General features: G+C 40.2%; 2 protein-coding genes across 2 annotated transcripts; both read right to left on the bottom strand.

The window, feature by feature from the left end:
- Positions 1–1209: 1209 nt before the first annotated feature.
- Positions 1210–6872, bottom strand: psma3 (proteasome 20S subunit alpha 3). Its single transcript, XM_027011900.2, has 11 exons — positions 6746–6872; positions 6046–6128; positions 5750–5873; positions 5388–5489; positions 4516–4589; positions 4249–4321; positions 3535–3600; positions 3229–3275; positions 1640–1707; positions 1493–1557; positions 1210–1414 (listed from the first exon to the last, which is right to left on the bottom strand). Exons 1-11 carry the CDS (start codon positions 6764–6766, stop codon positions 1370–1372), a joined length of 768 nt encoding a protein of 255 aa, XP_026867701.1. The 5' UTR covers positions 6767–6872; the 3' UTR covers positions 1210–1369.
- Positions 6873–7564: 692 nt separating this feature from the next.
- On the bottom strand, positions 7565–14540 carry adpgk2 (ADP-dependent glucokinase 2). The gene is made up of 6 exons (XM_027011991.2): positions 14248–14540; positions 13206–13365; positions 12245–12435; positions 11928–12024; positions 11009–11145; positions 7565–9827 (listed from the first exon to the last, which is right to left on the bottom strand). The coding sequence occupies exons 1-6, from the start codon at positions 14435–14437 to the stop codon at positions 9157–9159; spliced, it is 1446 nt and encodes a 481-aa protein (XP_026867792.1). The 5' UTR covers positions 14438–14540; the 3' UTR covers positions 7565–9156.
- Positions 14541–14864: the final 324 nt, after the last annotated feature.

Genomic DNA, 14864 nt, shown 5'->3' on the forward strand with positions numbered 1-14864 from the left:
GATTATTCCAGTGGTCATGTAAACAGCATAGTCTGATTTCTTAGATTGTATTATGGCCTAGAAATCAAATAAAGATAGCTGGGTTTTAGTAATTTGTGTACCCACACTCTTGAACAGCTAGCAAAATTAAACACAGAACCTGCAAAATGGGTATCAGACAGTTATGGGGAGACTCTGGAGCACAGTACATGCTCAGGGTAATTAAGAATTTGAATTGTGCACTATTAATAAACATTCGTAACCATATTTGCCAGTAAAGTGGGTCCATGTTTCCAAAAAGCCACAAAAGGAAGTTTGAAGTTACGTCACATCGTTCTGAGATTATTGGCTGGTTGCATAGTAGAAAACTGATTATTACCTGATTTATGTAAACCTAAAGTTTTCCCCATTATCAGAATTCCCAAGTGCATGTAAATGCGTTAGTCGTGTTACTGACAATCGGATTAAGTGCATGCAAACGCACTCTTTGACAGTTGCTCTATAGTTCGCTGCACTGGTTGGTGAAATATTTGTGTGGGTGTGGGTAATTTAAAGGCAGCCTCTTGGGACTATGTGCAAGACAGGACTGATCAGGTCAGTTGAAACAGCAGGGGTGGGTCATGCACACTTATGCATGCTGGAACCATCCACTGCATTTATAATGACTCTTCACTGGTGTTTTTCTGCCCATGGTTGCCTGAGCCAGCGTTACATCAAAGTCTGTGACATCTTGGCCAATTAGAGCCAGTATTTTTGATCTTGAAGTGTGCACGAGGCATTTTACAAATGTACTACAAAACCTACAGTAGCAGAGAGTCAGCCAGTCCTGATCTTTTGACAGCAAGCATGATGTGATGAGACATAATTTACTGTTCACAGGCCATTTAAGTCACTTATTTTAAGATGCGTGGCATGGATGAAATATGCAAGTATCAAGTGTAATGTGATGTGCTTTGAGTTTTACATATAGACAGACAAATAGTTGTCCTGCAGTTGATTACACTGGTGGCTGGCACTACTAACCCTCAGTACAAGGTTCAAGCCCTTGCAGTGTACTGCTTACCACATCTGTTTGTCTGCAATATAAATGTAAAGAATTGGGCATAAATATAGTTTAGCTCTACTAGACTTCAGTCTTTAGTCAAATACTCAATAAAAAGATGCATCTTAGTTACACCCATGAGTAAGTTTGTGAAACAATGTGTGAATGATCACAATTAACAAATGGAAGGCAAATTAATTCTTTTTATTTTTATTATTTTGTTTTTACACTCAAAAAAAACAAACAAGGACCTTGATTGGTTCAGTGACCAGAAAACATTAAAAACAACTTTACGAGATATGAAGTTTGAGCTATCTGGGTACATGGAAAAACGGGTGAGAATGCGGTCTACATGTTGTCCTCATCCGAGTCATCCTCCTCTTCCAACGATTCCTGTAAAGGCCATAAGATTGTATGAGCCAAAGCTGTTGACGTGAGACAGATCAGAGAGAGAGAGAGAGCTTAGCTTACTTTAGCATATTTCTCAGCCTCTTCTTTGATGTCCTTAGGGACAAGCTCATGTCTCCCTTTTGTGACTAAAGAGATAAAAAGTGCATTAATGTCTATCAGATCTGTTTACATTTGTTTACATTATTTTCTTTACGATCCATCTGTTACCTTCTCCAACCCAGCTAAGCTCCAACTCGAAGGTTTTGTCTTTCACCTCATCATGTACAATGTAGATGCTGTAAGGGGAGAAGAACATGTGCTGATGCTTTAATCTGGTTATGTATGGAAAATCAGGGTTTCCCCCACACTTTTTTTTTATTGTACTGCTGCTGTAAACCACTTTTGGAAAAAAGTATAATTATGAGAGCAAGCAAGCTTATTATTATTTTTAGACTTTGTGCTTGTCTCAAAGTTCCAACCCCCTTCTAAAGACAATCACACACATATTTAACAGCACAGGACAGGACGAGTTAAACTTGCACATCCGCACAGTGTCTCGAAGAGAAGCCGCCTGAGCTGTGAATCTCACGTTTTCTGCTGCTTAATATTTCGGTCCAAAATCAATACATGTACATCCAGATTTCCTGCTTGTTGTCAGTCCTCACATCTCTGAGCTCTGAATAAGGAGGGTCTATTTGCATGAGGTTTACAGCTTCAAAACCACGTTTTAATTGAGAAGTGTACTGCTCTGCCTAAAACCACATGCCAGCTGTGCAAGCCAGCAACCGCCTTCCTCGTGCTCAAAAAATACATTCTCTTGCTTTCAGAATCAAACCACATCAATTTATAAAATGTAGTGATGGGCAGCCGAAGCCTCATGAAGCGCTTGGGGCTTCTTCTTGATTTGTGCTGTTAAAAGATTCCAAATACTGGAGCATTGAAAGCTGATGCCACAATGGTGACACCAGGTGGTTTTCAGAAATTATAGCAGCCACAGGCAGTGCAGCACTGCAAACTATACAACGCTCGATTGTTTAAATATTTCATAAAAAATGTGACGAGACGTTTTAATTATTAAAGTTCTGCAATAATTTAATATAGTTTCCCCTTTTTGTATTTTCTCACAATTGCTGCAAACTATACTCGGAGGCAACAGGTTGATATGGTCAGACCCTTTTGAACATTTCTTCCCCCTTTTTGCTTCCATATTTTATACATTTCCAATTTTGTAGTAAAAAAGATGGCTGGGATTTTACACCCTCTTATAGCTTGCAAGTTATAGGACAGTGCCAAACCTATGAGAGTCCCACCCCCATCCAGAGTTCTGGTAAACTATGAAGCTTCAGACATCATTAGTCACATGTTTATTACAAGCTTCATTACACTTTGTCCAATCAGCATGTCTGTAGCGAACGCCCCATCACTAATAATGTTTTAAGATTCTTCCCATAGCCTGTTTTTTAAATGATATCTTGGCAATCCCTGATGGCTGAAACTATTGTATATGGAATAAAATTCAGCATTTCTCAGTTCTCTGGAGAACTCCCACACTGTACAGTTTAGTGTGTCCCGTGCTGTTGCAGACATGTTGCATCTCATCCACCAAACCTTTAAGACCCTGAGGAGTTAAATGTGGAAAGATCTGCAGTGCATGGATCTTTTACACCACATGCCTAAACAAGGCTGCATCCTAAAGCACCACGATGCAGTTGTAACTAGATGCTTATTCCCAAAGACTGTGTAATAATACACCCATGTGTAATAACCAGGTAAGCTTCCACTGTAGTACTTCTATAAAGTCTTCAGGTCACACTTACATTTTTGCAACCTCCTTTACCAGCTCTCTGCATGTCATTTCTTTCATCTGTTGAAATAAAGAGGGTGTTAAATATTTACAAATGTTGATTGAGTGAGGAAAAACCATTAACCCCTCTACTGAAGATCTTTCATATAACCTTCATCCAACTCTGTCGACAAGAATCAGAAATGCAGCAACTGTCAAATGTTGCATCTAAAATGTCAACACAATTACACACAAAATTAAAAATCACTCTAGAGGGGGGAAACCCTACAGTGTGTAAAAGAAGTTTAGTGTACAAATAAATAAATAAATGCCATCTCACCTGAAGTTTCTCAATTTCTGTTTTTGCAGCCTGCTTTGCTTTTCCAATGGCACAGCCCCAGTAACCCTTAAAAACAAAAAGCAAACATGAAGTTACCATAATATTTATAAACAAAGTGCATACAGACTTGCACAACACAAACCTGAATAACTTTAAATTTAAAAAGCAATGATAATTAATCCAACTTGAAACTGCATTTTAGGGTGTGTTCAATTAAAATGAACCCTGGGGTGGTTGCTTTGTTTTTACAGTTCGTTAGAGCAAGTGAGAACACTGCCTTTTGAACTCTGGTGTGCACCAAATAAGCAAATCAAGACCCCTTTGTGCAGGTCCATCTTGATCTCCTTCCAAATGAACTGATGTGGTTCATTTGAAGTGTGAACAAAGTATGGACCAAAGATGCCAACAAACCAAACTTAGAATGTGATGTCATTTCTGCTGCTGTTTTGACACTTTATACATTTTATCATCTCTTCATGAGTTTCCACCTGGCAAAATTGCCATCAGCTGTACACAAACCCAGCAAGCACAATGGTAAATATGTCAGTGTGAACGATAAGAGAACAAGTACTAAAACACAACAGTTCATCATTTTCTCCTTTGGCTTGAATCAAGGCAACTGAACTGCAAATCTAAAGTCACCATCAGAGTATACTACCAGTTCTGTGCTAGGGAAGTCATACATATGAAATTTTACATTAAGAGAGATCTTACATATGAAATCCCTGATGGATCTACCATGTAGAGCTGAGGGCCATCATCGTCATCATAAGATCCAAGGATGAAACTGGAAGCAGAGAAATTAGCATTACTGACACATTACAGACTTTCACAGACAAATACTTTACCAGCTTAAAAAGTACTTAAAGTTTTTTTCTCCTTAAAACTTATGAATCTGCTTTGTATCGTTTAAAAATAATCAGTTCATTTTCCCAAAGAGGTTTGAAAGTTTCTTTCTATTAGAGACGTCTCCAGACCTACCTGCAGCCAAAAGGGCGTACAGCACTGTATAATGTGTAAGCGTGAACATACATTGCAACTCTGTCTGCCAAATGCTGTTTGGAAAAAGAGCAAACACAGGAGTGGATTTAAAAGCATTTCATGACCAACAGTCTAGTAAATATAGCTTTCCAATAAATAAGTGGAAGGATTACTTTTTTTTCTTAATATTCAAGAAATAATGGAGAGTCATTTAACTGAGTAATTTGTTCATTTAGTGTAAGTGAAGTGTAAGTGATGTCATTTCTTTTTTCAAGCCGTCAGTATGTGTTATCCATCGCCTTATCACAGGGCTACTATTGGCTGGATTTTAGAGTGTTAGACCACTCAGAAGCCAGCGGTTAAATCCCCAGAAACACAGTAGCAATTGATAAACTTGTACCAGATCAACACTCACATCAGCACCATTAACATGTCAGTGTGTTGAGAATGGTCCTGTGGTCAGAAAATGACCAGTGAGTAATAGGGTAGAGGGTGACTGATGCATGATAACAGATGTTTCTGTAAATGCACACTTAAAAATGCATCTAAGATGGGCGTTTCTAAAAGTGGTCAGTGAGTGAGCATGGAGGTACATGGAAGGTATGTTTAATACTACAAGTGAATGCATATATTCTTTAGTCAATAACTATCCATTTTGCTAACTAACATGATAAGCAGTAAATCAGCACTACAATCAAAGGAATTATCCCAATATTCTGGATGCTTTAAAATAAGGTAAATATAAATCTAAAGTGAATAGAACATGAGTATTTTACTCTGAGTAAACTCTACTTAGAAACATTGTATGTCCTATCTTTTACTTACGATGACAATGTGGAAAAACAATGTGGAGCCAGAGCATCCCATCATACCTTAAGAGGGATGTCATGCCCATAATTGGAGCGGAAGTTGGAGGCCTCCTCCCTGGCCACCTCTGAGAGAGATCTGGCATCAGCCAATAGCCCTGCCACAGCCTGAAGTACACAGAAAAGGGCATTTTATTCAACATTCACATTAAAAAGAAACTATACCACTCAAACGGTGAAAGGACCATACATGCATCTGTCCTCTTATGACCACTGAACATTGCATCACAAGAGGCAAAATACTTCAGGTAGGTATTGCAGTCTTTGAGTTGCAATACCTCTCAAGATGCATCATTTTTTCATGTTTTTCCCCCCTGAACAATAATCACTAATCACTAATCATTCATCTAAAGATCATCGATACGCACCATTCCAACATGCCGATCAATGTTGAAGATGCGCTTGTTGGAACCTTCCTCATACAGTTTGGACAGGACTAATTTTTCTACTCCAAACACCACTCCGTCTTTGCAGCGGATTCCAATCGCTGTGCTACATAAACAAGCAAATAATTTACGTTGTAGCACTAGTCATCATACTGCAAATCTGGGAGAAACATGTGTCAAATCAGATTATTCGTGGGCATCTTTAGATCCAAACGCAGTAGCGTAATGTAACGGGAAAAGCTGCTGCACACAATTGGCGAATAAAATGCGACATCTACCTGCTGTTTTCTACTGCTTTCATGGCGTATTCAACTTGAAATACCCTGCCATCCGGCGAAAAAGTGGAAGCAGATAAATCATACTGAATTGGAGGGAGGAGGGAGGGAGGGAGGGGGAGAGAAGAGCTTTTGATTAAGTACATGCCTAATAGATCATGCAGTCACTTACATAAATACACATTCGGAGACCGTCTTTCTTTATTGTATTTACTTTTTTTAAATCACAGCATTAAGATAGTAGACACAGACATTAAGAATTTGAATTTACAGTGAAAACGCTATATTGCTACGTTCTGGAAACAGCAGTTTCACTTTTGTTAGCTGGGCGCTAGCTAACGTTGCGTTATGTCATTTGAACTGAGTGCAGCGCGCTAGCGTTTGCTAACATTAGCCAGCCATTCAATGTTAGCAAGCAGTGACTCAGCAGAGGAACAAACCAAAACAGGATGAAAAGTCTACCAATTACATAGTAAATAAAACTCGCACTGTGTACTACCTGTAAGATTTTATTGGTCTTGCACGAACTATTTTAAGCAGTCTCCTGCCCTTATTTGACTAGTAACTTAGATCCAAGCCCCTTGAATGCTATTCGGCATTGTGATAGCAAGAGAGCTAGCAGAATGACGGACCAAAAACATTCATCAAACAGTAAGCTTCGTTTTTAAGAATGAACCAGTAAAAAGCTAACGGTTTCACTTACCCCGGTCCCGATAGAGCTCATTTTATATTACAGTGAGAGAGTGTAAATAGCGAAAACTGGTTGCCTAACTACAGCATTGGCTAACTTTAGCAGAATATTTCTACGCTCCTTTCAGTTCGCAATAAGATTGTCGCTGATTGGACGCACTATTTTCTAATCAGGAAGCAAATGTGACGTGAAGCGGCTCTGTTAAGATTCAGTTTCAGAATAAAGGTCTAGGGGGGGGGGTCTTTTGTGTTATTTTAGTATACTACACAATGTTCTTGTAAACGGGAAATAATACTATTGGCGTTGACTACTGATTCAACAAATGCAGAAAGCTAATTTTACATTATCCTGACATTTCACAAGAAACTACCAGTTGCTGCATTTGTGCATTAAATAGTATCAAAAGCACTACATTCTGGACCCCATCATCAATGAGAAGTGAACATCGTCACTCCTTGAAATATATTTCAGACTTTTAATACACATGGAGGGATCCAAGTTTATCTGATACTGCACACACTTTTCTCAGTTCAGGAATGTTTACTGAAATATTCTAGATCAGGTTTTGACATATGACCTGGATTCATTTCTGAAGCAAGCAATGAACTCAGATCTTTAGTTTTTACTAAAGCTATAGCTCAAAGATTAATTTAACCAAACCCATCTGAATTATGCATGCTGACCTTACCAACCAGGCCTATCAATCAATGTCCCCAGAGAGAAAATCAGCATGTTAAACATGTTTCCACCCAATCACTGTACTGGTAGCCAAAAAAGAACTTGCATTTGTATGCGCAGTATTTCTACAGTTCAGACACAAACAGTAGTATCTCAGAAACGGAATGTATGTTTTTATTACATATATATTATGAAAAGTCATGCACAAGCAAAACTTTTCCAAACAAGAGTTTTTCATTCACAAAACTTGTTTCAGAGATACAAACCAGTCGAACCAGGTTTAAAAAGGCAGTTAATTAAAATTCACTTTCAGCATGACACACTATAACATAACAGACATATTAATTCCATCAACTTATGGCTCAGTGCTATGCTACTATTCATTCAAAAACCTTTCAATCATTATATGTGCATTCTCTCAAACTCACATAATTCTGTATAGAAATTATGTATATAGAAATATGCATATAGATCACAAGAAAAGTCAATACTGCCATTGCTCTCATGTTTAATATTAAATATGCCTTCTTCTGACCCGACGGTCAATCACTGTTTCTGTCTCAACTCCTCGTTGCATCGGGCTGTACTGCCAGTGCTGCTGGCGCGACTGCTCTTCCCCACCCTGGCAGCTCAGTTGCTTTCTCACTCAAGCGACATGGACCCCAAGAAGCCAGGCTCAGCTAGTCCCAGAGGTGCAGCTTTCTGCAGGCCCTCGCTCCCATGGCTCAGCCAAGGGCGCACACCCTCAACTTTCTCCACCATCGCTCAGCTGCGACCTGCAAAAGGAGGGTAGCAGCAAGAAACACCTCCATCCCAGGTCCCACAGAACCCTACCTCAAGTAAATACTTTAATTAAATGTAGCCATCAATAGATATGGTCAAGATCAAGCACCCAATGTATTCTACCAAAGGCACAGGAGGTAGGTCGATAATGGATTAGTGGGTTAGTACTGCAGCTGCCAAGCACAGAGTGTGAGATGCATGTGCATGAGAGCTCAAGAACCAGACATGCTTGTTATACACCAGTGATGCCCTTTGTTTGACAGGAAAACCTCATTACAAGATCTCCTTCACAAGCACTCAAGCCCACAAGCCCACACATGTGCATGAACTAAAATGACAGTTGGGTGGCTTTTTTTTGGTCATATTTCAAATTTTAAAAAGCCCAGGAAAAACTGCAGGAAATGAGAAAGTCCAAACAGAGAAAAGATAATGCTACAGATGCTGTGCTAAAATGCATTATCTTTAATGCATAATTAATTAGAAATAAAATTATAAAATGATGAGAAATAAAAACATGCAAATCCCCATCATGTCATCATAAAAAAATAGTTAAAGTAATAGAAAAGGAGATGTAATACATGAAACGCCAAGAAAAATGGAATGGACCAAAACAACAAATATCTATGTTCCAACAGAGTTAGCATAAGAGAAAGAAGAAAAACAGAAAAGAATATAGGGGAGAACATTTTCATGACAATATGAGGTGGAATGAGCTCATCTATATTTGGGTTTCAAACCAGCATTGAACAGATTCAAGTATCTTAGTGAGTGGCTACAACTGACTGGCCCTAGATGTGCAAAAACTACATGCAACATTTGAAAGTTTTATATGTCCTTATATGACAAAAAGACGTACTTGATTTTTAATTTCTAAACCCAATTTTGAAGCATAAAAACAAAAGCCTTCGTGTGATAGGGTCACTGATACGGATGCAGTTTGGACTCTGCGTTGGCAAGACAGCTCAGATCTGCAGAACAAGGCCAGCGGCAGAGATGTTGTCTCCTCCTCCAGCGGTCTGATACACTTCCGTACACACGAGCACCGGCGCCACACAGATCTCGTAGTCGTCTTCCAGCCAGCAGGACACGGGCCGGGTCTCCTGAAGGGGAATCCTCTGGCTCCCCTCCCTCCTGCTCACCGAGAATGACTCGTCCATGAGGAGGCGGGCCTTGCTGGGGTCGATGTCCGCTGAGCCACACACATGCCGGTTGGCCGTGAGCGAGGCCTTGGCTGTGGCCGACATAGTGTTCTTCCACTGGGAGCCGCGCGTGACAATTATGGCCTGGAAGGCCAGCGTGTGCACGTGGAGTCTGGAGAGGGGACGACCCGCACCGGCCGCCTGCTGCCGTCGGTTCACCAGGCGGTACAGCTCACGCATCTGGTCCAGGACGGTCGCCACGCGTGGGTTGGGGTCGGACAGCACAGTCACGTTGGTGCCGCGGAACAGGCTGAGAAGATTAGGCAGCTCCTGCTCGTTCATGCCCAGCGAGTCTGCATGGGGGAACACGAAGCGCAGCAGATCCCACAGCAGGTCCTCGTCCACAAAGCTGGCCATTTCAAAATGGACACTGGTCTGAGGGGCGGCGGAGGACAGCATCCTTGCCAGGTGACTCAGCAAAGCCTCGCGCTGGCCTACGGCACACACACGGGGGTGGGGGGTACAAACAGGTATCAAACACACTAAATCAATCTACTTAAATATTTATTCTTTTTGAACTGGTTAAGATGGTTTACACTTGATTGGGTTAATAATTTCATTTTATTATTACTTTCTACTAGTGAGATATTAATTTACTGTCATCACTTGGCAACTAAAATAAAAAGTGCTGTGTAAACAAATTTTATTAGTATTATTTAAGGAATTTATATTGTAGTGTATTGTCTTCAGTGTGGTCATCAGTGTCTTCAGTGTGGTCAGTGCATGGCTGAACAGTCCATCACATCTAATCCTGTTTTCACTCCAGAGCATACTGATAATGGAGCACAAACTCAACTAAATCTACCAAATGTAATGAACTATCAGTGCTTTCCCCATAGTGGCTGGAAACATTGGCTTATTAACCCCATGGCGACAATCTTTCACAAGCTGACATTCACACTGCTCACTCATCTAGTCAATGTTAAACACAGAAAATGTTTTCAAACTTTAAGCAGACAAAAAACCCAATGAGAGTCCAAGCACATAGATGTCAATTGTAATTATACACAGGAATAAAATACCAACTATCCTGTGCCAAACCTCTAGAGTTTCACATAGGGCCTGGCCCACTCACTTCATACAATACCAAAACCTCGCAAGCTCTTAACAGTCATCAGGTAGACACATCGCTTTGCCTATTTCACTGAATGAAGCCCACAATTAATCTAGTGTTTCTACTTGAAGTAGCCTCCATAATGTTAGAGTGTCTTGATTTCATGACTCTGTGTCAAATTACCAGAGCAGGCCATTTCAGATTTACTGGTAATCTCTGTAAAATGAACATAACCAAATTTGTTTCCAGCATTTTTTCCCCCCATGAGCACGATGGCTATATAAAAATCGTCCAAAAAACGAATTGCTTAAACCACAGTACCTTTGTAGAGACGTGTGACATTTCTTAATCGTTCATTAATTTTTAACAAACCTTAATCATGATTAATGATTGCATTCTAATTGGCAGCACTAAATGAATACTTGATTAGACATGACATGGTTTAATTTGCCTTGGTTAATGCTTAAATCAATGCTTGATCTTCATTATCCCTTCTACTGATTCCATTTTATTCACTAAGCACGTAGGACGAGTGTAATGTGTTGCTCGCCCTGAGATGACCTTGTTTAAAGGGGAAGTTGTCCATCATCTGAAGACCTCCCACCACAAGCAAGTCTGGCTTAAAAGTCTGCAGTCTCTTCTCAAACTCCTCCATCGAGTCCAAGTAGGGGTTGTGGTCGTCACTGTGGATTATGTACCTATGGGGCAGAAAGAAAGAGTTCAGGTAAACAGTGCAACTGCAAAGCATTACCAAGTTATTACACACAGAGAAGCTAAACACATGGATATTTTGGGCCCTATGTCCATATCACTGGGCAAATCCATGTGCAGTGTGCAAGTCTACTGAGGGCTTTTGGGGTACAATATTAGATATTCAGACAATTTTGCATAACAGTGCAAGTGGTAAGAGGATAGCTCTTTACAGAAATGTTTACATTTATGGAATTTTGCAGACAAATGGTTAACAAATGCTTCTTGTTAACAGAAAGAATTAGGCAGTTAGAATCACTGATGACATTCCATGCCAAAATGAACTACACCGAGGTGAATGACACTATATATCTGATGACACAACATAGACTCGTAGCTTACACAAGGAACAACTCTGCCTGCTTGAAACTTGCTGATTACGAAGTACACTTGAATATAACTTCTGCTTCTGCAGTAGGAAACTTAAGAAAACTAACTCAGTACAGCATTCTGAAGTTCCACCCACACATCTGGATGTGATAGATTTTTACCATGTAACCAAGCAGAGTGGAATCTGATAGGTTCCAACCACCCCAGAATTCCAAAATGTACCCAGTGGCTCTAAATCTTCAATTAATGCTTCCACCACTAAACTTATTCGTCACTTCTATGGAAGCAGCTGGACTTGGTAAACACACTCCACCTCCAAAAAGAGAATGTGGATTCCAAAGTGATATAGTGGATCAGGTCAACATCAGTTGGCTAGGTAAATTAAAGGCTACAAGCAAACCTGTTAGCCCTTCGGGAGGTGTACTGCCCCCAAGTGGCCCCAGCTGGGTACTCCAGTATCAGGTGGATGTCTGGCTCTTCCACTGTGTTACCTGCCACTAGAATGAGAACGGAAGCACATAGACAATGAAGGACAAGAACGTTACAGGTGCCATACCAGAAATACCAGAAGTCATTCCTCAGACATTCCTATTAGCGACACAAAAAGTTTCATCAACCACATACAGACTAGTTGAGCTTTGATGTGAATAAAATAATCCATACATTTGATTCTATTTCCTTATTATAGGGAAGGCAGCAGTAGAGGCAATATCTAACCCGTAATGTGCTGCGAGAGGACGTCATTAAAGTCTGTGCTGAAGCTTCCCCCAAGCAGCACACTGCAGCCTTCACCAGCCATCCTGCTGGCCATCACAGGTGCGTTGCCCCCTATCGACCAGCGGTTACCCGGCAACTCTCGAGAGGCCTCCACCAGCTGACTGAAGAGTGTGTCGTTCAGCACGAACCTCCTGCAAGTCAAACGGACAAAGAAAAGAAATATTGTGTTCCACATGCTGTAATCTACACACATATGCTGCAAATACGCTCTACATGCAAAGGACCATCCTTCAGTGTGATAGTGTGATAGCGCCCCCCCTTGGACATAACAGGCCTTAAGCAAATGTGGACACACCCACTGATTACTCATTTACATATATTTAGAACCAACTCTATGATGATCTTGCTAATTTCCATATTAATTACTAAGTTTAACAACAGGCAGGAATGGTTGGTATTTGGAAAAAGGCGGTTTGGAATCATTGTCTGATTGACTTCATGCGATAACTGGATCCATCAGTATTAGTGCGATTAAGAACCATTCACATACAGTATCAAAAGTTAAAATCAATTATTCTAGCCTTGCTTACTATGGTAAACACCTAAATAATTTAAATTAGTCACCTAGGTCTGTGCACAGACTTCAGCAAGAGTTCATTTTACTACACTGTGCATATTTCAAATCTTGATGGTCATGCCTTTTGTATGAGACTATTGGCTGGACCTGAAATCCGAGCTCCTGAAATCCAAGCCCTGTGGCATAAGCAAATGTGTATTCACACAACTGCAGACGATGGCCTGAAACTTGCTTCTCTGACTGACATTCAAAAAATATAGAAATATATCATTGAATTCCAGTGTGGGTGAGCCAAAAAACCCAACTCACCTGCTTTCTGAAGCTGAAGGTATCCTATTACATACAGTCACAGTAAGATTCCGTTTGTTCTCTCCACACACTTACTCTGAAGCTGCTCCCGGAGCAAAAAAGTAGGCGAAGCTCTGGGCCAGCTGCTCTGCATTCTCAACGTAGTCATGGTGCAGGGGTCGCCCAGCTGGCTGCAGACCGACCGCGTTCAGCAGGGTCACGCCATCCACGATGATGTCCACACAGCCACCAAAGCCTGATATGTGGTAGAGTGCAACATATGTGGATATGCAGAAGAGCTCGGAAGATATCAGACACTCAAACTGTTTTTGCTGCCTGCTCCAATGTTTACAAATAGAATAGCATCAGTATTAGGCTAATGCAAACATGGTCAAGACCTAATTCTATTGAACTTTGATACTGTCTTCACTGTTTGTCCACTTAGCATAATTTATCAGATCCTACGTGATTAAAGTTAGTAATCTTACATATGGGCATACTTTTTAAGCTCCACTATCCAGTGGAGCAAGTATTTTTTATATCGATAAAAAGAAAAATTTAATTTCAAAACGTGAAGTTTCTGAAATCCAATCTTTTATGATTTATGAGAACATGTAGGTAAATATGACTTTTTATATAGATGACATGCCAACACTATATACCATAACATCACAATAAATAGGCCTGCCTATTAACAGACCACTAAAGGGTCAGTTGTTTGACAGCTAAATAAATTCCACATCACTTCTGACACACATGGACTGTAACTTACTTTTTAATTAGGTCTAAGCCTGAATAACTAAAGTTCTTTACACTAGTTGCAATTAAAGATACAGAACTTAAAAAGTTATGAACTAAATCATCAGCATCACTGAATTTGCAGGTCAAAACTGCTGACAGCATGTAAAAGTATAATGTCATCAATAATTTAAACAGGTAGGCTACACCAGGTGAGAATTTAAACCAAGATATAGGGAAAAAATGGTAAAAGATCATTTCAGATGTGTAGCTGAAATAACTTGGATGTATAACCAACCCTAACGTAGCTAAGAACTGAGACTTGCTTATCTGTGGTCTGAAATGTACGACACCTCTCCATTAGACGTGACTCATCAAGGAAGGCTGAGGCTAGTCTTACCTACGGCCACTCTTGGTCGGGCGACATCGTTTATGCCCACTTTACGTTCAGCACGAAGCAGAGAGGACAGCACGGCGTCCAGCCTTTCATCCAGTACTGAACGAGGCAGTCGGAACCAGTAGGCAAACAGAACCACGGCAATGGATAAAACGGTCCCATATTTGAAACCAGAGCGCAGCTCAATGGCCATTTCACTTAACGCCCCTATTAGCCAGACGTTAATGCGACTACTGGCCTCAAGAGATATGATAGTAACGCAGAAATAGTGAGTGGACGTGTATGCAACAAGCGAATCCTCGTCACATCCGGCTCGAGATTATTTACACGAGTCAAAATAAAAGTACGTCAAATAAGCCATACATTTGTTTAACGATCAAATGTTTCAAAAAAAAAGAGAATGGCTTATTTAGAACAGGACCCTGTTTTAGGTATTTATGTATTTTGTTTTTATCCTTTCATTGAGTTATTAAGTATGTTAAATTTCGATCACTATGTAAAAACTGTTCTAATTATGGAACACTTTACATTAGTTTCTCAGTCTTTCTGATTCTAGAAGATGGTTATGTTTTTTTATTATGTTTTACAAAAACAAAAGTGAAACCCCAACTGTTTTAACG

Source organism: Electrophorus electricus, chromosome 13 (genome assembly GCF_013358815.1).
Source record: "Electrophorus electricus isolate fEleEle1 chromosome 13, fEleEle1.pri, whole genome shotgun sequence".
Taxonomy (NCBI): Eukaryota; Metazoa; Chordata; class Actinopteri; order Gymnotiformes; family Gymnotidae; genus Electrophorus; species Electrophorus electricus.